This window comes from Dermacentor albipictus, chromosome 1 (genome assembly GCF_038994185.2).
Source record: "Dermacentor albipictus isolate Rhodes 1998 colony chromosome 1, USDA_Dalb.pri_finalv2, whole genome shotgun sequence".
In the NCBI taxonomy this organism is placed as follows: Eukaryota; Metazoa; Arthropoda; class Arachnida; order Ixodida; family Ixodidae; genus Dermacentor; species Dermacentor albipictus.
This window is the reverse complement of record NC_091821.1, coordinates 320779651-320802774: the sequence shown is the minus strand read 5'-3', so window position 1 is coordinate 320802774 and position 23124 is coordinate 320779651. Positions and strand designations below refer to the sequence as shown.

At 42.9% G+C, this 23124-nt stretch overlaps 1 protein-coding gene across 6 annotated transcripts in view; it reads right to left on the bottom strand.

Moving 5' to 3' along the window:
- LOC135919380 (transmembrane protein 98-like) overlaps window positions 1–22807 on the bottom strand; it is a 32119-nt gene extending 9312 nt beyond the window's left edge. Inside the window, exons 1-5 of one of the 6 annotated variants that reach the window (XM_065453162.2) lie at window positions 22653–22807; window positions 15037–15203; window positions 10386–10505; window positions 9160–9369; window positions 4666–4786 (exon numbers count right to left, since the gene is read on the bottom strand). In XM_065453162.2, coding sequence (XP_065309234.1) covers window positions 4666–4786; window positions 9160–9369; window positions 10386–10505; window positions 15037–15173 — 588 coding nt within the window. In that variant the 5' untranslated portion in view covers window positions 15174–15203; window positions 22653–22807. Of the gene's footprint in view, window positions 1–4665; window positions 4787–9159; window positions 9370–10385; window positions 10506–15036; window positions 15204–21513; window positions 21533–21641; window positions 21843–22652 lie in introns of those variants that run through there. The other 5 variants (XM_065453165.2, XM_065453164.2, XM_065453161.2 and 2 more) reach the window with 5 other exon arrangements.
- Between the last annotated feature and the right edge of the window lie 317 nt (window positions 22808–23124).

Below are 23124 nucleotides of genomic sequence, written 5' to 3'. Positions count from 1 at the left end.
TTTGTCAGCCAATAATTTTTAATAACTACACACATCACATTTGACTGAATACTAATATGTTTTGTGATATTCACCACATCTCATGCTCATAAAACCAGCAAATGACAACATTGTACTTGCGAATTGTGTAGGTTCCGTTGAAAACTTACTTCCTTCTGGCATACCATTAGACTCATTATAACCACTGCAGCTAACAAATTCTCTAATTCAATGCAACCGAGTGAAAAATGTCTTTTCCTAAATTTTCTAAAACCAATAAAATCTCAGAAAATTTCACATTTTCTCTGACAGTAGACACTTTGAATGCTGCAGTCTGCAATGGATGTGGCTTATGCATTTCTACAGCAGAAAACAGTGTCACCATTCTCATTATGCAGTGAGAAAGAAGAAAACTGATGCGATAATTCAATGAACAGTAAACTAAACATACGAGATGGCCAAGCATGCAGTCATCACAAGCAGGAAAGTCTTTCATTATTTAAAGAATGTTTAAAAATTTCGTTCTACATCCTCCCCACTGTTCCTTCCCGCACAGTTCAAGAAGTGCATCCTTGGAGCGAACGGCTTAGACAGCGTGAGCCGCTCCGAGGATCCCAAGATAATTCCTTGTGCTGTTATTTATTTATTTTGTGTATGCTCATTCTTCCTCATCTGCCTCTTCTCTAACGAGTGCAGGAAACTTGCCTGTTCTATGAATACGATGCTTTGAAATACGGCCATTAGATCAGGACGTAATTTCAACGGTGACAAAGATCACAGCGACCGAAAAATCACAGGAAAATAAGTTTTTTGAAAATAAATAAGTTCTGAAATGGATTTTATAGTGCCTGTAGCATTATCTCAGAAATTTTTACACATCTTGGACTAGTAATATTTTAGTCGTAATGGTGTTTTATATTACGTCGGTGAGCTGCATGTTTTACTGATGAATGCGCAAGAAAGGGACTTCTTTCGTGGCGGGCAGTTGGCGTAGTTGGCGTTCCAAGTTTCCGATTACAGCTATCTTGGTCATATTTGAAAGAGCCACTCTTCTCGTTTAGTTTTCGCCCCACTGCTACTCTGTGTGCTGAATGGCTATAAAGAAAAAGCCAGCAAGAAAGGTGTCCGGATGCATGATTACATTTTCCAACCGAGGCACATGACTGTAAGCATGCTATGCCATTGGCGAACTTTCACTGTCGTCTGCCTGGGCTGCTCCGGCATGCAAAACTTGGCATGAAACTCAAATTCAGTTTGCTACAAACCATAAATTTGCTGAACAGAAGAAAAGAGAAGTGTTAAACTTTTGAACGTGCACAGTAGCTTTGGAAGATGCCTGCAATAGTTCACTACCGTGCCGAGCGCCACCGCAGCCTCCTCCAGTGAATACGGAATAGGCTTAGCAGATGAACACTATTCTGTTAGTGTGTTCATACGGCGTTCCAGCACAACAACTGCAGCCTGATGATTTAGAGAAGATGAAGGAGGATCAAGAAAAATGGCAAGACTTTGCTTCAACGCTGGCTACCAGGCAAAAATAAGATTTTCTCGCTGCCGCTTCCACTGCCGCACGATACAGATTGTCCGCACCAGCCAATATATCGCAAAATGAAAACGCATGTAGAGCTGCACTCAAATTTCACATCAGGGAGTATCATAATTGTTGGTGAATTTCTTTTTTTCTTTTTCCTTGACAATGAAGGTTTCACCCTGCAGTATACGTAATGGGACATGTTCCAGAGGCATACTAGCCTGTCACAACTCGTAACATATAAATACTTCATAATATTTCTGAACTGATGAAGTTGTCAGTGTTTTCCTAAATTTTCTCAAAACAAGCTTTTTGCTCAGCATGTCTGTTTGTGGCAACAATATCTCAAGGTCTAGGACAGCTGCAGCTATAGTTTTTTTTTTTTTGCTCTATGAAGCTAAATGCATAAAGCTTGAAGTGCTGCAAGCAGATTCTTTTCTTTTCCTGCATTTTTTTTAAATTTGCTTTTGCTCTTGTTCTCGAGTAGCCATACTATGAACACTGAACTCTGATGATCTGCTAAATTGACAATTATTGTTAGATTCGAAAACTCCTTCAATATTCTTCTGTCAACTTGTGCATTACTATAGCTTTCTGCCCTATGTTTTTAATCTATTGTCTCCCCGAATAATAGTAATAAACTTTTAATTCTCTCCACAACTATTCACTCTATCAAAAGAAAGTGCATTTTTTAAAATCAGTTCAGTAAACTGAATAAGAATGTGCCTTTTAATTGAATTTGGTCGAAAATTAAGTAAGATAGCTATAATTACCATGCCCCTTCAATGAGCAAAGTCTCAAATTTGTAGTATGATCAATAGACTCAATATCAATATCTGGGATCACCCTAAGTGACGTAAAGTGTACGATGAACACATGACACTTTATTATGTTATCATTTCTTTCATTGAGTTAAAAAAAATGCGTAAAGATTTATACATTGATGACATGTGCAGTCATGAAAAGAGTGATAACACAAATCATCCCTCTTGTTCTCTCAATCCATGCTTTCATTTATACCTTAGCTTGGCTTATCGTGACGTTCATGAGCTCTTCAATGTCATTGTGCCAAGATGTTTATCTGCTTGATAATGTGGAATGTGGATAATGTGTCAGCCCCTGTGTTGTGTTCTTTCTTCAGTCCTCGTCTTTTGCGCTGTGCAAACATGTCGATGTTTATCTGCTGCATTTTTTCACTGTTGAGAAAACAAGGAAAGAACAATGATGGTTCTAGCTCTCTCACCAAGTTGGCTACAGTGATGCAGGGCTTGAAACTCATTTCAACTCATTCCAAATAAGGCCACTTTTTTCTGTAGGCTGTACAAGATTCTTAGGTCCATGTGGGACTAAAAGGTCAAATTTTGAGCTGACATGCCAATTCTAACAAAATTCGGCAGAAGGTGCTCATCTTCATGCAGCCCAGTCATTATGAATATTATAAAGCTTGATCCTACCAGTATAAACGACAGCACTGCGGTGACACGAACTGCTGCAGGCAGCGGCGCAAGGTGAATAGATGACACAAGCAAACTACTGCAGGTGGCAGCGCCAGGTGCACTGATGATGTTCCGATCATTATAAGCCATCATTGCTCCTTAGTGCCTTGTCTATCCGCGTCGAACCATTATGATCTGTGATCAACCATACTCCGGCGGCACTTGCGTATGGCGTGGCTGGGCGTGCCCTATCTTGAAAGCGATCTTCAATGGAGACAGTCTCGTGGTTAAGTGAGACAGGCTGGCCCCTATCTTGACAGTAATCTGCGATGGGAGCAGAGAGTGTGGAGAGGGCTGATAGCTTAGTGAGCACTGTGTTATCACCACTTCGTGCTGAAGCAAGAGACAGCATGAACATCAATTTGCTTGCTGCTGCAGGCCCTATCTTGAAAGCGATTGTCTTATGGGCCGGACAGATGGTTTTTCTTATTGGGTAAATGTAGAAATACTAACACATTTAAACCTGAATCAAAGATTTCAAAACATGCTAAGGCGCATGCAACTGCTGGGTAAAAGAAAGCTTGTTTTCTTCTTTTCTATCGCGCAGATTAACAATAAGAAAACTCTGCAAGGAGCTTTCTTATATGCATAAAAATCTGAAAACAAAATTATAAAATGCTATTCTTGGTGGAAATTATGATTTTAGCCCCGCATCACCCATTAATAAGATGATAAAATATTTTCATTTCACACACTGAGAAGGGGCACCTGAACGTTTTAGCCTTAGCCAACACGGCAGACTGAAATGACATTTTGTTTATTTTGAGGCAGATGGGTGTTGCTAGCTGTAGGCGGACCTGTCCTTATTATGAAGAGTTGCCGGCAATTTCTACACCTGAGAGAGATTTTTCAGACGAGTCAGGGTACAGGTACATAAAAGACGGATGGATGGCTGTGCGTGAAGTGTGTCGCTTATCACAAAACATTAAGAACCAGACAAAGAGCACAAGAGAAGTGTATCTATGAACCACTTGGGCCATCACTAGCACCCTTGCATGGGTTGCAATCCCCTATTTAATTCCTTTGGCTTACTAAAATAAGTAAACAATTGAGAAGCACCATTTTCAAAAAACGCATTGCAGTTGAACCCATTATAATGAAGTTGAAGGTGCATCACAATAACTTAGCTGTAACCATCACTCCATTATAGCTATACATGGCATAGACTTAAGATACTTGCACTGTAATGGGAAACAACCACAGACAAATTATCTACAGGCTTGCTTTTTCAAATATAGTACTTCATCTACGTAACGACACTGTGTAACTTATGTGCAAAGGCAACGGAAACTTCAAGTTTCTGTTTCTATCTCTGTCCTTGTCTGGTCGCACTACACATTGTATCAGGAAACTTCAGCCTATGTGCTACATTTCAGACACACTACGTGCATGCCGCATCATGGATATTGCTGCTGTGCATCATTCCTATCAGCTGCTAAGCTTAAGTATCACAATATTGTGTGCACATATGAAATACCAAACAAATTAAACAGTAATTTTCTATCTCTGGCTTGCCATTTGCAGTAAAGGTCTTGAAACGTCCAGCTGCAGGCAATGAGTTCAAGTCTTGTGAGCTAATCACCATACCATTGCATTGGCACAGCAATAGAGGTGGGTGCAAAGAGCTTTGTGCAGTCATTATTATGGTGCATTGCTCACCTGAAGGTGTCCTTCAGCATGTGCCAAGTACTCATCAATCCAGCCAGGGTTGCTGGGCTGGCCACAGAAGGAACGCATCACCAATGTCAGGTGAACAACAGACAGCATCAGGGCAGTGCAACTGCAACCAGGCAACAAGGATCAAACCAAACATTGTGCCTTCTGGTGCCCACAAGCAGTGGTGAAATGGTACCACATATCTGCTCCACAATGTGTCGAGTGTTCTACAAATAAACTTGTACAGAGCATTTATTAGTTCATGCGACAAAAAGGCCACTTGTTCTCTAAAATCAATGACGTACAGCTACGGCTGCCACCCTTTCCATGAAATAAATAAATAAATACGTAAATAAAATAAAAACGTCCGGCACCTGGAATGCGGGAAGGAGGAGGGGAAAGGTGTTTTTTGCCAAAAGTGCTGTATGAAAAAATACAAAAATAAAATGAAAACAAAATAAAGCGGCGATATGTCTAGTATAGTCATTGCATGGTTCAAATTAATGAAAGGCTGTATATAAAATTTGGTAGGTATTTGAACATCAAAACGTGCCAAGCGTCTCAACGCACTCGCTTGCCCGTGAGGAGTTCATGACTTGAAGGACTGCTCATCATTATCATCATCAGCCTGGTTACACCCACTGCAGGGCAAAGGCCTCTCCCATACTTCTCCAACTACCCCGGTCATGTACTAATTGTGGCCATGTTGTCCCTGCAAACTTCTTAATGTCATCTGCCCACTTAACTTTCTGCCGCCCCCTGCTATGCTTGCCTTCCCTTGGAATCCAGTCCGTAACCCTTAATGACCATCGGTTATCTTCCCTCCTCATTACATGTCCTGCACATGCCCATTTCTTTTTCTTGATTTCAACTTAGATGTCATTAACTCGCGTTTGTTCCCTCACCCAATCTGCTCTTTTCTTATCCCTTAACGTTACACCCATCATTCTTCTTTCCATAGCTCGTTGCGTCGTCCTCAATTTAAGCAGAACCCTTTTCGTAAGCCTCCAGGTTTCTGCCCCATACGTGAGTACTGGTAAGACACAGCTGTTATATACTTTTCTCTTGAGGGATAGTGGAAACCTGCTGTTCATGATTTGAGAATGCCTGCCAAACGCACCCCAGCCCATTATTATTCTTCTGATTATTTCAGTCTCATGATCCGGATCTGTGGTCACTACCTGCCCTAAATAGATGTATTCCCTTACCAATTCCAGTGCGTCACTACCTATCGTAAACTGCTGTTCTCTTCTGAGACTGTTAAACATTACTTTAGTTTTCTGTAGATTAATTTTTAGACCCACCCTTCTGCTTTGCCTCTCCAGGTCAGTGAGCATGCATTGCAATTGGTCTCCTGAGTTACTAAGGAAGGCAACATCATCAGCGAATCGCAAGTTACTAAGGTATTCTCCATTAACTTTTATCCCTCATTCTTCCCACTCCAGGTCTCTGAATACCTCCTGTAAACATGCTGTGAATAGCATTGGAGAGATCATATCTCCCTGCCTGACGCCTTTCTTTATTGGGATTTTGTTGCTTTCTTTATGGAGGACTACGGTGGCTGTGGAGCCGCTATACATATCTCTCAGTATTTTTACATATGGCTTCTCTACACCCTGATTCCGTAATGCCTCCATGACTGCTGAGGTTTCGACTGAATCAAACGCTTTTTGATTCAGCTGCCTTCCCCTTTTGCATAGCTCCTAAAGCTTTCGTTACTTCATCCGGCGTTACTTGTGGGATTTCAAATTCCTTTAAGTTATTCTCTCTCACATTATCGTCGTGGGTGCTACTGGTACTGTATAAATCTCTATAGAACTCCTCAGCCACTTGAACTATCTCATCTATATTAGTAATGATATTGTCGGCTTTGTCTCTTAATGCATACATCTGATTCTTGCCTATTCCTAGTTTCTTCTTCACTGCTTTTATGCTTCCTCCGTTCCTGAGAGCATGTTCAATTCTATCCATGTTATACTTCCTTATGTCAGCTGTCTTACGCTTGATGATTGACTTGGAAAGTTCTGCCAGTTCTGTTCTAGTTGTAGGGTTAGAGGCTTTCATACATTGGCGTTTCTTGATCAGATCTTTCGTCTTCTGCGATAGCTTACAGGTATCCTGTCTAACGGAGTTACCACCGACTTCTATTGCACACTCCTTAATGATGCCCATAAGATTGTCGTTAATTGCTTCAACACTAAGGTCCTCTTCCTGAGTTAAAGCCGAATACCTGTTCTGTAGCTTGATCCGGAATTCCTCTAGTTTCCCTCTTACCGCTAACTCATTGATTGGCTTCTTATGTACCGGTTTCTTCCGTTCCTTCCTCAAGTCTAGGCTAATTCGAGTACTCACGATCCTATGGTCACTGCAGCGCACCTTGCCGAGCACGTCCACATCTTGTATGATGCCAGGGTTAGTGCAGAGCATAAAGTCTATTTCATTTCCAGTCTCGTCATTCGGGCTCCTCCACGTCCACTTTCGGCTAACCCGCAAAGACTGCTCAGTACCATTCAATTCGACATCAATACTTATTGTTTTTACTCATCTTATGCACTCATGATGTGGCGCCACCTTCTCCCCATTCACTGCACCATCAAGTGTGCAACGATGTGTGCACTAGACACAACTTTAGTCAACAAGAACCGTGAAGCCACCGTGGAATCAGGGAAGCGTGCTCGTCTCGCACCCTGGTGGCCCAGGTTCGATTGCCAACCAGACTGAAATTTACCAAATTATCTTTTCAAAGCAATTAATTTATTCTGTTTACAGGAACCTCCCTGAGAAATTTGACATCAATCAGAGCATTCTGTGATGTGCTTTTACTCTTGGTGTCGTCAGCCATTTTTGGTACCACCTCTTGGTCATGCCGACTATGCCGACGGATTTTTGCGTAATGGAGCATATAATGCTTTTTAAACAGACAAGGGAGTATGGCCAACAGCCCACAGAGCGTTGCTGCCTTGCCCAGAGATGTGTGGGGCAGGAGAACAAACAATGCACGTCCATTTTACTCATGTGGCTTGCATTGGTCATGCCAGCTGATGCAATAAGCACAATGTGGCTGTCAAGCAGATGTATTAATGAGAAGCAGAAGTTGCGCTTGAATTCATAGGAGAAAGCTTAGAAGAAAAAATAACTTTCATTAATATTTTGTTTCTGATTAGCCAGAGTGTTCTTGCATTATCCAAATACAAAACCAACCAACATAGAGGCTGTTGTTCCATTTAACCAGAAATTCCATTTAAGCAATTTTAATTTACCAAGATTTTACTGTAATAATAGGATGCACCACTCAGACTCGCAACTTTGAATAACATGACAGTTTTACGACAGTGAACAGTTCAATGAATTAGGAACAGATGTGCTTGCGAGAATTCAGTTGTTTCCTACATATGAACACAGGACAAAGTGCTTGCAATGCATGTGCTGATTTAAGAAGAAACGGAAAACTGCCAAATGGCGTGCCGGTGTGAGGATCGAACGAACAGCCAGCACTGTGAGGGAAAAACTGGCTGCGCCAATGAAGAACAAACAAGGTGGCAACCTCACAGATAGCAGCATTGTTTTGTTGCAGTGACATAGATATTCTTTCGTATAAGATTGACACAGACAATGCATATTTCTGATTTATTTTGAACAAACCAGGCATATAATGCATGCACTTAAAAATAGTAGCAACTGCATGCATCATCAAAATGCTACATTTGTTTCTGCCCCATATACTACTAGTACCTGCAGAATGCAATGATTGTGCATTTTTATTTTGAGGTTTTCTTGAATAAGGTTATGGCCAACGCTGCATACACACCACACATACTTGAGAAATGGCACCAACCCAGACAAGCTACGATTGCGAAGACTTACACCCGATGTACACATTGCCAGGAGTCATGCAGAGCAGACTTGCAACACCTCATTTGGAGCTGTGCAGCTTTTTCACAAGGGAGATCCAACATTCAGCATCTACTACACGGAGACATTAGAACCCTAGGAATTGCAATACAAGCTAACCCTAAAACACAGAAAGCCATTGCGACATATGGCAGACAAAGTGGCCTGTTTCGAGTAGTGTAGAAGGGGTCGATCAGCCCATGTGAGAGCGGCGGAACTGAACATGCACCTGAGCCTGCATAAAGCGGAAGATCCCAGACTGAGATGAAGAAGTGTTTCAGCCAACAGTCTGAGTACCCACATTCCCTTCCCTCCTAATCCCCATCAGCGGCCTAGAGCCGTCCCCTTCCTTAAAATAAAGGCTTTATTCATTCATTCATTTTCAAGGATAGCAGCAAGCCACTGGTCAGGACTTGGTATCACCTGCCCTATGCACTCTAAACAATTTTTATTCATGAGATTTTCTTCTCATTATCTGTGTCCTTGTGAGTAATTGGCCTAAATAAAAATGATAATACTCTTGCAAAGCTTCCAGAGGCTGACTGTTGATCTCTTGTCCTACTTGGTACATGAGGATAAGTAATAAAAAGTACAATGGTGTCCTACCGTGCTTCCAGTAGCCTAGCGTCCAAGGGTGGGTACATGGCCCGCACCACGTCGTCCACCCGTGGACCGACCCTCTGTGCAAGCTGAGCCAGCTCGGTGAGCTGCGCCTGGGTTGCCGGTCGCCGAACCGAACCCATCGAGGCAGTCACCAAGCGCTCGGTCAGCTGGTGACATGTCTTCAGAACAGCCAGGCAGTGTGGTACCAGTCCCCTGCATCGTGTACAGTGACACACCATGAGAGTGACTAACTTTGCACCACTCATCGTTCAAATCAAAGTTTTATTTTCAGACTAAAGTGCCAGGGATACACAGCCAGAAAGCCATAAATTGGCTTGACAAAGGACTGTGCCTTGGAGTACGAGGCAGATGGGGAAAGGAACAGTGGTGAATACATATAAATATACTATAGGCATGTATGCAGGCGTAATTGCAGAGAAACAAATAGATTAAATCAGATTAGATCAGGCTGTGAGTGTCAAAGAGCACTGCATTCTTTAGACTCGTATTCAATACAGGAGACTATCACACAGCACTGCTGTCTGTCCCCCACTTGACCGCCAATACATGGGCCTAACTGAAATCATTCCTGAAAGCATTACAGTGAGCATTTATTTATTTGATTTAGCTTATTTAAGAATACCCCTAAAAATCCCTTAGATGACCATATTACATAGGAAAACCACGTATAGGGATCATTTAATGAATGCCAACTGCTAAGTGGGACAGCAGCATGTTCAACTGTACATTGTACTGAACTGAAAGCATTGCCAAAAGTGAAAAATAAAGAATACAGCACCAGCATAGATGAGAAATGTGACCACGCTGCTGACAAGCACATCAGTGAGGTATAAAGATAGCGACAAAGTTATCGCTGACCATCTGACCATCAACTAGACATGCTATATGCTGCACTAACTTTTGATAGGTGTAAAACACAATAACCATGACAACCGGCAGAGGAATGTTGCAACAGCCAATGACAGCACAGAGGAATTTGCAGGAAAGTAAGTGACAAAATAAAGCAACAATATTTTCAATGCCCACAGATACACTACACAAAACTGACAGCAATAACATGTTGATGATAAGCACACACACAAAAAAAGCATTCAAACCGCTGTGTGGGGCACATGGCTTGAATTGTTTCACAAAGAATACCTTTTCTGAATCTTATCAAGAGGTCGAATCAAGACTAGGCATGGCTGCAGCAAAGTAGATATACTCACGTAGCATCATCTACCCACTGCTCATCAGCTAAAATCTTCTCAATGTCCGGGTGCAAGCGAACATCATCAAGCTCCATGTCAGCTGCTTCATTCTGACTGTGGATGAGGTGTACATCAGGCCTGCATTTTGAAATAAACAGAGTGCTATATTTAAGGTGCTCTAACAGTGGCACAAACAGATCTGTTGCAATTGTCGTCATGGAGTTTTGCAGGCTAGTTTTGACTGCCGAGACCTTCCTCTAATAAATGGAACACACAATATTGTACCAATATTACTGCTCTATTTCCCCTGGTGCTCTTATAATCGGTAAAGAAATGCTAATGAAGGCAGACACATCAAACTCCACCATGTGGAAAATCTGTCAGTGTCCGGGGCAAAAGTGTGAAACTAAAAGCATGGTGACAAGTCGTAGGTTCCTTCTGTGATATGTATGAACTCCGCAAGAAAGCAGTGCTAGATGTCAGTTTGGTTAGTACTAGTTACTGAAGAACTTGTAAACAGTACAGAAAGGGTTAAAATGAGTCAAATTCTTAAGCACAAGTGCTTTTGCACTTCGCCACCATTGAAACATAGCAGTCAAGGTTAGCAATCAGAGCCACAAATACTGTGCACATATTTATTGCTGCCTTTACGTACAAAGCACATGAATGCAGCGTTACAAGCTGCTAGAAAAATGCATGTGTGAATGACTGCTGTCACTTACAATGTGCTAAATTCAGCACTGCCACATCTATGGAGAGATAGTAAAAAGGTGTTGCTCAATTACTCCTCTGCTTAACTCTTGCTGCCCAGTAGCAAACGGTAGATGCAGAACAACAAGCACTACGATATTCTGTCACAAGGAATGTCCACTTAATAATCGCAATAAAGTGCATGCACCAGACGTTCGCATGTCCCCATGCAACGAGAGAATTCAGCCAGTGAGGCAGTATCGCTCTGAAGATATTTTCACTCACTTCATCCTTTGTTGACGTAACTCTGTCAGGCACACACCAGCATAGGTCGGCAAAATAAACGACAGTCACTGACTCACTCGTAAAATATATTTTTTGTTTAGGGCTCACTTGGACTCAGATTCCCCAAACTTTTACTCAGCCGCACTCACTCGGACTCAGACGCACCCAAATCATACTCAACCAGGCTCACTCAGCTCGGACTCGCATCCCATGGACCTGCTCGAGTTCACTCATAATTAAACTCGCGGGTCGATCTCTGAGTCTCAGTGAGTCGACTCACGAGCGAGCTTGCCGACTTATGCACACAAATGGTCTAGTCGTACCCCAGAAATTGACCAATGCAAGGAGCCAAATGTGTTTCCCCACTCATCACATGCATGCATGCTGCACCTCCAGCTTGTAGTAGTATCAGGTCCTTTTACAGGTTGCCTCATGGTTTTGAAATACTCTTCAGATTTTCAGCAGCAGTAAAACAGGTCATTGTGCACAACTATGGAACCACCAATAGTCTTTTCACAGCAGCAGTGGGCTACACTTACCCTTGAGTAGGCGTTCTGCCTACTCAAGGAGAGAACGGTCAAGTATACTATGTTGCACTGCTATCTGTTGAGATCACAACGCAACTGTTTCCAGTGTTTTTTTGTCTGGTATCTGGCTTGTGTAAGTACTCGAAATTTATTTGTTTTCGGAAGAAGCAAGTGCGGCATGAATCTGTTAGGCTTATTATGGTAGCTAGAAGATTTGTGCTTTCAGAGAAAACACAATGCAAAAGGAACCTGAGCTCTTTTTTCCACCATTCCTTATGAAATGGATTAAAATGTGACATGTAAAAACACCTGTGCCTTTCTAAGACAAAAAAATTAGGGTTAATTCCGGTATTTGCGTGTGACAAGATAATGTCACAGCTTAAACTAGCAGGGCTTTAATAAACCACAGGGCACATGGAAAAAAAAAAAAAACGACACTGACAAGACTGGTCGCCGAGTCTGTGCAACAGCTGACTAGGTGGTTTGGCATCTGCAGGGGAGCTCCACTTGATTTGTTTATGAAGTTTCTGTCCTGTTTCGGTCATAGCCAGGCATATTTTCTGACTGGAAAGGTGGTCCTTTATTAGTTCTCCAACCGCGTTATGGAGACCCATACGGAGAAGGCTGTCTATGGACATGCTCATAGGGAGACCAAGGGCTTGCTTTGTGGCTTTTCAAATGAGTGTGTTTACTTTGTAAGTTTTTGTCAGTACCACATATGGAGCAGCATACGTCACCTGAGAGAGGATGAAGGCTCGAACGAGGCGGATGGTGTCGTTCTCTTTCATGGCTTGGTGTGTGTTTGTTATTCTACGAATCATGTGTAAGACCTGCTGCGTCGTCCTGGTGAGGCTTTGGAGTGTCTGATTGCATTTTGCACCAGCTCATATAAGGAGTCCAAGGATTCTGAGGGTTTTGCAGGGCTTTATAACCTGTCCCTCTAGGATGATCTGTATGCTATCTTCATCCTTCTAGGTGCGACGCCACCAGACCACAAGAAGCTCCAACTTCTGAGGTGAGCAGACAAGTTCGCTCTCCTTCGCATATTTGTTTAACGTGTTTGCTGCCAGTTGCAGGGTGTCTTGTAGGCCACCTAGCGAGTCTGTACCCGTCCACAGGATCACATCATCTGCATATAGTGCATGGCATAGGTTGGGTATGCTCCCTAGCCGCCCCGGGAAACCCAGGAGCATGGTGCTAAAGAAAAGCGAGGAGAGAACCGAGCCTTGGGGAGTGCGTGTGATGGAGTCAGAGGCTATATCCCTGATCTTGACTATGGCTGTGTGGTGAAATAGAATACGAACAACGTAATTGTATGTTCTCTCCCCACATCCTGTGTTGTTGAGATTTTGAGCGATTGCCTCGTGTGCCACGTTATCACATGCCCCCTTCAGGTCTAGCGCGAGAATGGCCCGTGCTGAGTGGCATGTGGTAGGGACGAGTATCTCCTCCTCCAATTGAATTTGTACATCCTGGGTCCCGAGATGTTGTCTTAAGCCAAACATGGCGTCCGGCATTTGCTGGGTTTCATCCAGGTGTTGTTGGAGGCGTTTGAGTACTATTCTTTCCATGACCTTGCCTATGCAAGATGTGAGGGATATCAGCTGCAGCTTTTCAATGTGCGGGGACTTGCCCGGTTTTGGAATGAAGCATACTTCGGCTGTTTTACATTGTTGCAGAAGTTTGCTTGATGTCCAAAAGTCATTGAAGTGGTCTAGAAGCGTCTATAGGGCCTGATCTTTGAGGTTTGGCGAGAGTTGGTAAGTAACCTGGTGAGAGCCGGGAGCACTGCTTTGCCTGCTTTCATCATTGGCTGCACGGAGGTCGTATGGCTGTATCGGCTTGTAAAGCACAATATTGGTTTGTCCTGTGTATGGCAATGGCTGGGAGTTTTGCTCGATGTGGAGGTACTTGTTTTCAAGGTCGTGAAGGAGCTGGTCTAGGGTTCCTTGATAGGCGTTGAGGGTGCAAACCATGTTACAGCAGGACTTGCCTTTACTGCTGAATGGATAAATTTCACCATATTTAACAGCAACGTACCGTGCCACAAGTCAAGAGATGTGACATGTCCGCTGTGTAGTCTGGATACCTGTGTTTACTGTCCAGTACAGGTTATGGCCCCTCCTTACAAGGGACAAACCTGAAGAAGCGATTTGTAGGGCTACGAGCGCAGCTGCAACCAGGCAACATCGAGCTCAGCAGGCTGCTGTACAGAGAGCAGGACAAGAGGCAGCTCGCCGTTGACACCGGGTGGACAGTTCAGATCGTTCTCGTGAAAATGATCCGAAGATACTTTGCCGGGAAGTGTAGTGTTGTGCCAAAACTGGAGCTCCTATGTAGCCGCTCCTCCAGCTTACGCTGTGACTGTGTTGTGTGTGTGACGCAGGCCTATAATTTTTTTGCATAGTTTTCGGTTATGCCTTTGCCTCTTCCAAGTTATACTGAGGCTGTGACAGGCCTTCCATAGGTGCAGGAGCCTCAGGTACATGTGAGGGGTGTCATATGTGGTCGCGATGATCTGGGTGCGGATCTTTAGGTCTCGGATAATTTCTTTAGTCCAATCATCGTATGAGGTACCCAGATTCCTCCTGCGGGATGTTCGGGCTTTCCGTAAGTGATCTCAGTTGGCGATGTGGACTGACCCGACATGGGGCCTTGTAGCTTCTGGCATTGATGCCGAGCTGGATGAGGTCATGGTCGAAGCCCAAGTTAGTTTGGGTGTTTGTCCGCAATACGTCGAGTGGTCCTGCGAGCAGTGCAAGGTCTGGACAAGTGTCTTGCAACGTGCTGGTGCCAATCCTGGTCGATATATGGGATTCGTTCAAAAGGGTGAAGTGGTTTTGGTCAATAGCGGTGATTATTTCCTTGCCTCTTTGGGTATTATGTTTGTTGCTCCACAACTGGTGGGGTGCTACATACCTTCCCATCTTTGGAGATCAGGGGGTCAGATCCATCATACTATAGCCTTGCAACTTAACCTTTGTAAAAGTAACTTATAGAGGCAAAAATAAAGCATACTTATTTCTTGGCGTTTCACGTCTTCATTGCCTGTTACTAAAAATTTAGCCCCCAGTTCCTCTCGTTATTCTTGCTTTTAGCTATACTTGTGCCCTGCCTGTCAAACTTATCAGAGCAATGAGCAGCCTTACCAAAGCCCAATGACTCACCGTGAGTCCTGTAGCTGACGACTGAGGTGGTCTTTATTGGAGCAGTACCGATGCCGGCATACCACGATCAGGGCAACCAGGGAGCTGACAAACACCACTGCTAACACACTGATGGCTACCGCTACCACGGCATCCATGATGGCACAACTGGACCCATTAAGGCAACTCTGGAAAACATCAAGCAAGATTGCATGATTCTGCGCATGCACACAAAATGATGCACTCCTAATGGTAAGGACCGTAAAGAAAAAAAATTAGGTCCAGTCTGCTGCAGGTTTATAGCAAACACATTCAAATAGCTAGGAATTCAAGACTGTCTCCTATCAAATAATAGATTTATTAAAACTAGTGTGCGGAAACGGAATGAAAACAAAAACGAACAAAAAAAAAGCCGATATGGTTTTATCGGAATGAAAACATGACCAAAACATTATTTATTATTTTGATCTGGACAGAAACCGAAATATTTTTCATTGGTTTTCTGTTCAATGGGAAAGTCGGCAATCTGAAACAACCGATGTCAGGCAACAAAAGCATTGGCATGCACTTCGGTATTTTCCTTCCTCCATGATTTCAGGGCTGGCTCCGCATTAGCGCATATCACAGGTAGCGATAGTGCGAGCGATAGCCAGTCGAGCAATCCACTAAGCCTGTCACTCGGTGCACTAGCAGATTGGCACCGTAGCAAAACCCAGGACTAGCGTGCTGAAGAGCTTATCGTTTTGTTTTCTACGGATACAACCGTTTGTTATCGATGTTTTATCGATCGTTTAAATTCATTTTATTGGAACAGTGGTCTCGCATTTCAGTGTGTACTCTCGATGACGTGCTGCTTCTGAGGTCATGCTCAGTGCCATGACTCTGAATTGTGAATTCTGAGACCATGCTCAGAACTCAAGCCACTGAGCGTGATCTCAGAATTCATAATTAAATTATTGAGAGCAATAAATATTGTGTCTGTATTGTTACTCCACTTCGAAAATTTTTTCATGCAGACAAAAACCGTTATGAACTGTTCCAGATCCCCTTTCTTTTTTCCGTTCAGGAGCAGAACCGGAGCGGAACTATTTTCAATGGAATGAAACTAAAACCAGAACAAAAACATTTCGCTTGGACACCTTCATTAAAATGTAACATTTCAGAGCCACCTTGGCTCCTTCCACTGGGGTAATTAACAGTAAATTGTGGTGGGGCCCAGATTTCTTAAATGTCTTTAATAATAGATTTTTTTTTACGTTTTAGAAAAGCTGTAGCCTGCCAACATCCACAGTTAAACCTTGAGGAAGAAGCGGAGGTGGCTCTGAAATATCAGGTTTTAATAAATCCACAATTTGGTTGGAGACATCCTTAAGATCCCAATCCATTAGCCCAACCAGCGAGGTAATTCCGTCAAAATGTTTGACTTCCAGTGATTTAAATGGCTGTATGTGTGTAGTTGTGAAAGATGTGAAACGACTTAAAGATGCTTCTTGAATATGTTTACATATAGTTTATCCATCAAGGTGACAGAGTTGCTATACCCTCAAATTGTGCACATGGTTTATTATGGAAGTGAGGCTCTCTTAAGTGACCCTCTCACTGCCACTGTCTCCAATAACCTGCAATGGACGCATACATAAAAGACCTGACATAAAAGAGTTTAAAGGGAATTGATTTCTGTGCAACCTAAATATAATTTATGCAAAGATTGCAGTGCAGTTGACATATGACTCTTAAATAAACACCATGTTGCTAATATGATTAAGGGTGATCAGCAATAGTCGTTGGCATTTATAACACATTTCATTTATAACAACAGCTAGGTTGGCATCGAATCCTAACTTAGTGTACCAATGCCAATATGCAGGTTTAATTCATCCTAACTTTTCAATGAATTTGGGATGGGGGACCACTAGCCCATCTTCATGTGGCTCTGGTTGTTTCATTTGCACTTTGCAGAGCAGCTGAACTTGGTTGTCTCATTTTACCTTGCATCTTAACTACACCACATATTTTTCAGTCATTTAGTCTCAATGAATCTGTGCAAAAACACAAATTGAGCAAATAATAAGTACTTCACAGCCACAAATGCCCGCAAATTTTACTGCCCCGAATTGCTCATTTTGCAGTCCCATATGGGAGCAATCAGATAGAAAGGAAAACACAACGCCTGCCAAACAACATTTGCTTATTCCTCATACATCTCTGTGACAAAAGCTATTCTGTCTTTCTTTGTCCTCACTATACTTTAGAATAGACCAGAAAAAGAAAATGTAAGAAAGACACGTGCCTTTACGCAGAAGCAAACTAGAGAAAGGCAGCATCAACAGTTGAGGGCAGTATTCGTGACCAATCACTTTATAACGTCGCAACATTCGTTTAGCAGGGGGCTGCACAACAAATGGCCTGCAAGCAGATTTCTAGTGGTCTGCAGCAGAGTTTAGGTTTCTATGGTGTGCTGAAGCTACAGTCAGAACATATCCACATGATAAGAAAAACACAATTCTGTCACCAAAAGAAAAACCACTGACACATGTTGATACAACGTTGACACAATACAACATGAACCATTGGCAGCATCAGGCACATTTAAAAAGTTCACAGTCACTTTAGGATAAAGGCGAACACCAGCGCGCTCACGAGACATTCATTAAATGACTTGACATTCTCATTCAAATACGCTGTTACTTCCCATTAGTTGTTTTCTCCCACCTAAGGTTGTGGGTTTGAGTGCCTTAATTAATTCTATATTCCCTTAATTATGACTTAGTTTGTCTTAATTAACACATAAGGTCGTAGGTTCGACCATTAATAGTGACACCATCAATTTCGGTGCCATTAAATTTTGTTCCCACAAAAGGCAGACGGATCAACTTCCGCCAAAGGTGGAACTGTCTTCATTCAACTGTCTTCATTAATTTTGCCTTAAACGGAAGCTGAAAGGTTTTCCAGAAAAAATGTGTGAACATCTGTACATAATGGTTTTCAACCCTCCGAATTAGAATATCGTATCGAAATTGAGCAAAAGAAAGCGCAAAAATATTTTATTTCGACGAAAAGTGCAGCAGCGGACACGCCCAGCTCGCGCATCTCGTTTCCGCCTGTGATTGGTCGGGCGCCTCGTGACGTCAACTCTAGTAACCGACCGCTGCCGCTACACATGAAGCGCGGTGCCAGGTAGTTTGGTGCTGTTTTTCTGAGACAGTAATGGAAAATTTAGAGAGACTACGTTTTTCTGAGGAGTTCGGCGTTACTCCCTACATGTACGAGCCGATTGCGAAGAGCCGGCCTCTTGAAGAAGCAAACGATGCTGGTGCGAGCAGTGCTTTCGACGTGAACGAAAGCAAAGTCTTGGGATCTCCTCGTGTTGGAAATGCTCTTTGGTGAGTATGTTTTTTGCAAAGTGATCTAGTGATCTCGCCGATCTTTCGCCGATCTAGTGAGCTCGTTTCCGGTCAAACAACTGTAGTGTTGTGTTCCTGCATGCCTCCTCGTGGAACGTTAGTGGGGATGCGATCGTCGGCATTTGTGCGCTGTCCAAAGCTATTGGCAATCTACAAAGACGGTTTACACGCGTGAAAAGCTTCCTGGTTCATGCAGTACATGGTAGTGATCTTCATCTGTTGACTACCACGTTGACTACCACTCACGTTGATTACCACTCACATTGACTACCACGCACATTGACTACCACTCTACATACACGCAGACAAACCAACAAAGGAATGCAGGGTCGATCGAAGCAGATTACGATGGCACGCACGCAGAAACAAGCGCGGTCAGGCACGGTCGCAGACGCTGCGAAGGAACGAAACACTAGAGTTGACGTCACAACACCGCGGTTTCTGGTCGCTGCTCGCATTGTCAGCGTCAGCAGCAGCGCGCGGCATTCGACGGGGGGCGGAGCTACAGCGCAATTTCAACCAACGATTACGTCGCTCCTAATTGAAAAAAAAAAGCCCCCAAATTTTACGTACATGGTTTATAAGGTTCCCACATCCGTATATGAGCGTCTTATTGAATTCGACAGACTCTTCAGCTTCCCTTTAATAACACCAAAGGTCCCGGGTCTGGTTCCCACCAAAGGTTCTGGGTGTGAGTGTGTTAATTAAGTATATCTTAATTAACTGTGCCTTAATCAACATGACAGGTCATGGGTTCATCTCCAACGAATGGTCATGGGTTCGACCATCAATGGTGGCAACATCAATTCTGGTGCCACTGAATTTTGGTCCCATAAAAGGCAGCGGGTTCGAGTGCATGAATTAACTTAGCCTTCATTAACATGGAAGGTTGTGCGTTCAACTCCCACTGAAGGTTATAGGTCAGAGTCCCACCAATGGCCGTGGGTGGCACCGTCAGTTTTGGTGCCATTAAATTTTGGTGCCATAATGCCGGACGGTAAATTTTGCTATTACACCAGACAATGAATTTTTCAACCCATGAAGCACTTAAGGCTTTCGTCTTAATAAATAAGCTGTGAGAGCATAAGATCGCTTGTTGGGAGCAGATAGAAAAGGCACACAACCACCTGATAAATTTCTCAAGTTACCAGGCAAACAGCATTATTAGCTTAGCATCCATAATTTAATTGAACATGTGCTTTCTAATATGTTTGTATTGAATTATTGTGGATGGTAGCACCTGCAAACAGATACTTTTGTTTGGAGTGTTCACTTTGTTTTTCCACCTTGACAAATATTTGGTCATGTTGCGGCCCGTTGGGAGCAGGAGTATCAGTCAACATTATTTTGATCTATTAAATTGGTGCCAACAATGTCATCTGAGGATTTATACTAGAAAAATACAATAGATGTGCTGCTCTTCGACATATTTTAAGGAGCCCGTAATTAGGTGACCAGAACATGGCAGGCCAATGTTTTGACATGACACTAGCCCGACTTGTACTAGTATTACATAGCAGACGTAAACACTTTTTGTCCATTCGAATAGTGAAAGTTGCAATGTTTTCATTCAGTATCATCTTCTAAAACTGAAATGTTAATGGTGCCTTTCTGAACAATTTCTTGCATCGGGTGTTTTTAATTTGGTTAAGAGAATTCATGCACCTGACAAAATCTTCAGGATACATAGAAAACCTTTTAGCAGAATTCCAACAGCATTTATTTCATGTCTTTCGAAGTTAATGAACAGGGCGACCATCTGTTTTGTGGCCCTATCTCAGCGATGCTAGAAGACTGACTGTACAGAGCAGCTAGAGCTGCATTCACCTGCAATGCACTGAATGAGCCACATCAGTTCATATTATATATCTACTGTACTTGTGCAATAAAAATAAATGTTGGAAGGAAAATAATGTAAAAAGTGATCGATTACTTTTTAGTAACTGTTCAGTTACTTTCATGGTTCAGCATCAGATACCTTAATTAACTCCATTTTTAATTGAAGTAACTGTAATTGATTATTTTTTTCTGTTACATGTGCAAGTGTGTTTAGCAATGACAAAAGAATAGTTTTTTTTAATTATAATGCTTTCAGCCAATAACTAGCCTATCCATGTGCTTTGAACTGGTTATTCTATTCTCTTTATGAAGAAATATGACAGGGAGCAATGTTCACTAAACCAATATTTATAACTGCTAAATTATGAGGACTCAAAAGGAAATGCACAAGTCATACTACAACCTTGGTTTACTTTCAGTAGTCTGCAGCACCTTGGATTAAAGTTATATAAATTTGGCACGTTTATCGAAACTTGGCACGTTTATCATAATTAGTGAGTGAAAGGGGCTAAAGTGCGACCCGTGTGAATCTTAGAGAAGTTGGTTTTGGCCCTCGCTAGTTTTGAGTGGTGCAGCCCTGGATTTGTCGATAACTGACAGCATCGTTCCTCGAGCGGCAGCGCATGCTGTGGGTTTCTCGGCTGCACCTTCACATGGGATCGCAGTAGCGCAGGTGGCGGAACAATAGTCATTTGTGACCGATCATGCAAATAAAATTTACAAGGAGAATCAAGGGAACTGCAGGAAGTGGAACACAGCATTACGTTCTAATATACTTATTTATTTGCACGCATGGTACTTAAAAAGATTACGCAATGGACAGGGTTTATAAGGGATGTGCACGCGGTCATTTATAAACCTTTCGTTATCTATATTATCATCGTCAACTATGTTATCAGCCTGTCAAACGAAAGGACTGTAGCTCCGTCGTCGCATATAAGTCGGAAGCAACGAGTTTAGCGTGCCGTGGCGTCATACCACCCGCTCCAGTTTTACGCACGCATCTAAAGCCAGCGATGTCAACTAGGAAAAGTTTGCCAAGGCCTCGTATGTAAAACTTGTGCAAAATTAGAAACAGTGCGAACAATTACCAATAATACAACAGAACTATGCGGACGACGGAAACGAATGTGGTTTTGTAAGCAATGCCGCATGGAGCTCGATCATCCTTGAAAAACCGGTTGATTTCATGCAGGTTGAATACATCTATTCCAAGCATTATTAATGCATTACATTGACACCATTATGTGCTCACTTATGATAGTTTTGAGCAATGACTAGCTCGAGTTGAGTTGTCACGATTACCGCAGCCTTATTTTCATTTCCGACGCACGTCGTGTATACGAGAAGCCATAGCGCAACAGGTGTTGAAGTTTTGCGTACTTGCCAAAAAAGAAAGTTGACAGTCACATGTCAGGATTCGAAACAGCAAATTTTAGGGCCGACTTCAGTGCACTTAGTATCAACACAATAACAAGAGTTCTCACACTGGAGTTCATTCACATCACAGGTAAAACAACAATTTACTGACAGGGCTACCCGCGAGTCCGTTGCCTCACACCCCCAAAACAGGATTCACGTATGCCGTCGACACTTCGTTTTGCGGGCGCTGCTATTCATACACTTTCGATTTCATGTGCGGCGTATGCATGGTTATAAAGTTTGTATTATCGTGCATGAAAGTTTACACTATAAATTGGACTCCGCACGCTCATTTTCCGATCTGTCAAAGCACTGTTTACTAGAATGTAATGTTGTTAAGTAATTTTATTTGTTCACGGTATATCTACTTGAATAACCAAAAACGTGTTCTCCTGAGCGCCCGGCTTCTTTCACACTATGACAAAAATATAACAAAAAAATAAAGGAGAGTTTGAAACAAAAATTTGGCAGTGATGGGGTAAGGGTATAGTGAATGTAAAAACCCTAGATTTTCTGCCTTTCTTTAAGCAGCGACAACTGCGTTTGGCCGCCATGTTCTTCCTAACCTCACGAAGCCATTCATGCAAGAAGTGGCGTATCCGCGTAGTTAGCATTCGACCGTCAACGGCCGCTACTGCATCGCATGAGTCAAAAATTAAATTATGGGGTTTTTACGTGCCAAAACCACTTTCTGATTATGAAGCACGCCGTAGTGGAGGACTCCGGAAATTTCGACCACCTGGGGTTCCTTAACGTGCACATAAATCTAAGTACACGGGTGTTTTCGCATTTCGCCCCCATCGAAATGCGGCCGCCGTGGCCGGGATTCGATCCCGCGACCTTGTGCTCAGCAGCCTAACACCAACCGCATGAGTCAAATACAAGTTTCAGGCATGGGGCCAGGCAATCAAATACGAACCCAAAAGCGGCTTAGTACTGTGAACCGTAACCGTAATTGTGAACCGTACTTACCGATGATGTCCGCTCTCAACTCCTCATTACGGCGACGCCTGCCGCATTTTACCGCAGAAAATTCTTCGCACAAGAAAAGACAAAAAGATAAACACGCTCAGAAACACTACGTACTCACTATAGTGCGTCTTCAGCCTGCCCTTAAGCTTGCTCGCAGCAGCGTGCAAGTGACTGCGGGGGGAACAGCGCTAGGAAGGAAAAATGGCTGCAATGAGATTTGTCGGCGGTGCTTCAAACCTTGTTGCTACTTAAAAAAAGAGCAAACATATCTAGGGACCTTAAAGGGACACTAAAGAGAAAAATTATTTCTTCTGTATCAGTAAATTACCATTTTACGAAGCCAAAAACACCACTCTTACCACGATAAGACACTTGGTAAGCCAGAAAAAGCGCAAGAACGAAAGACGGGTGGCGACACCTCCTTGAAGTTCCCGCACCTGGTCGCTGTGACGTCATGGATTTTGATGGCATC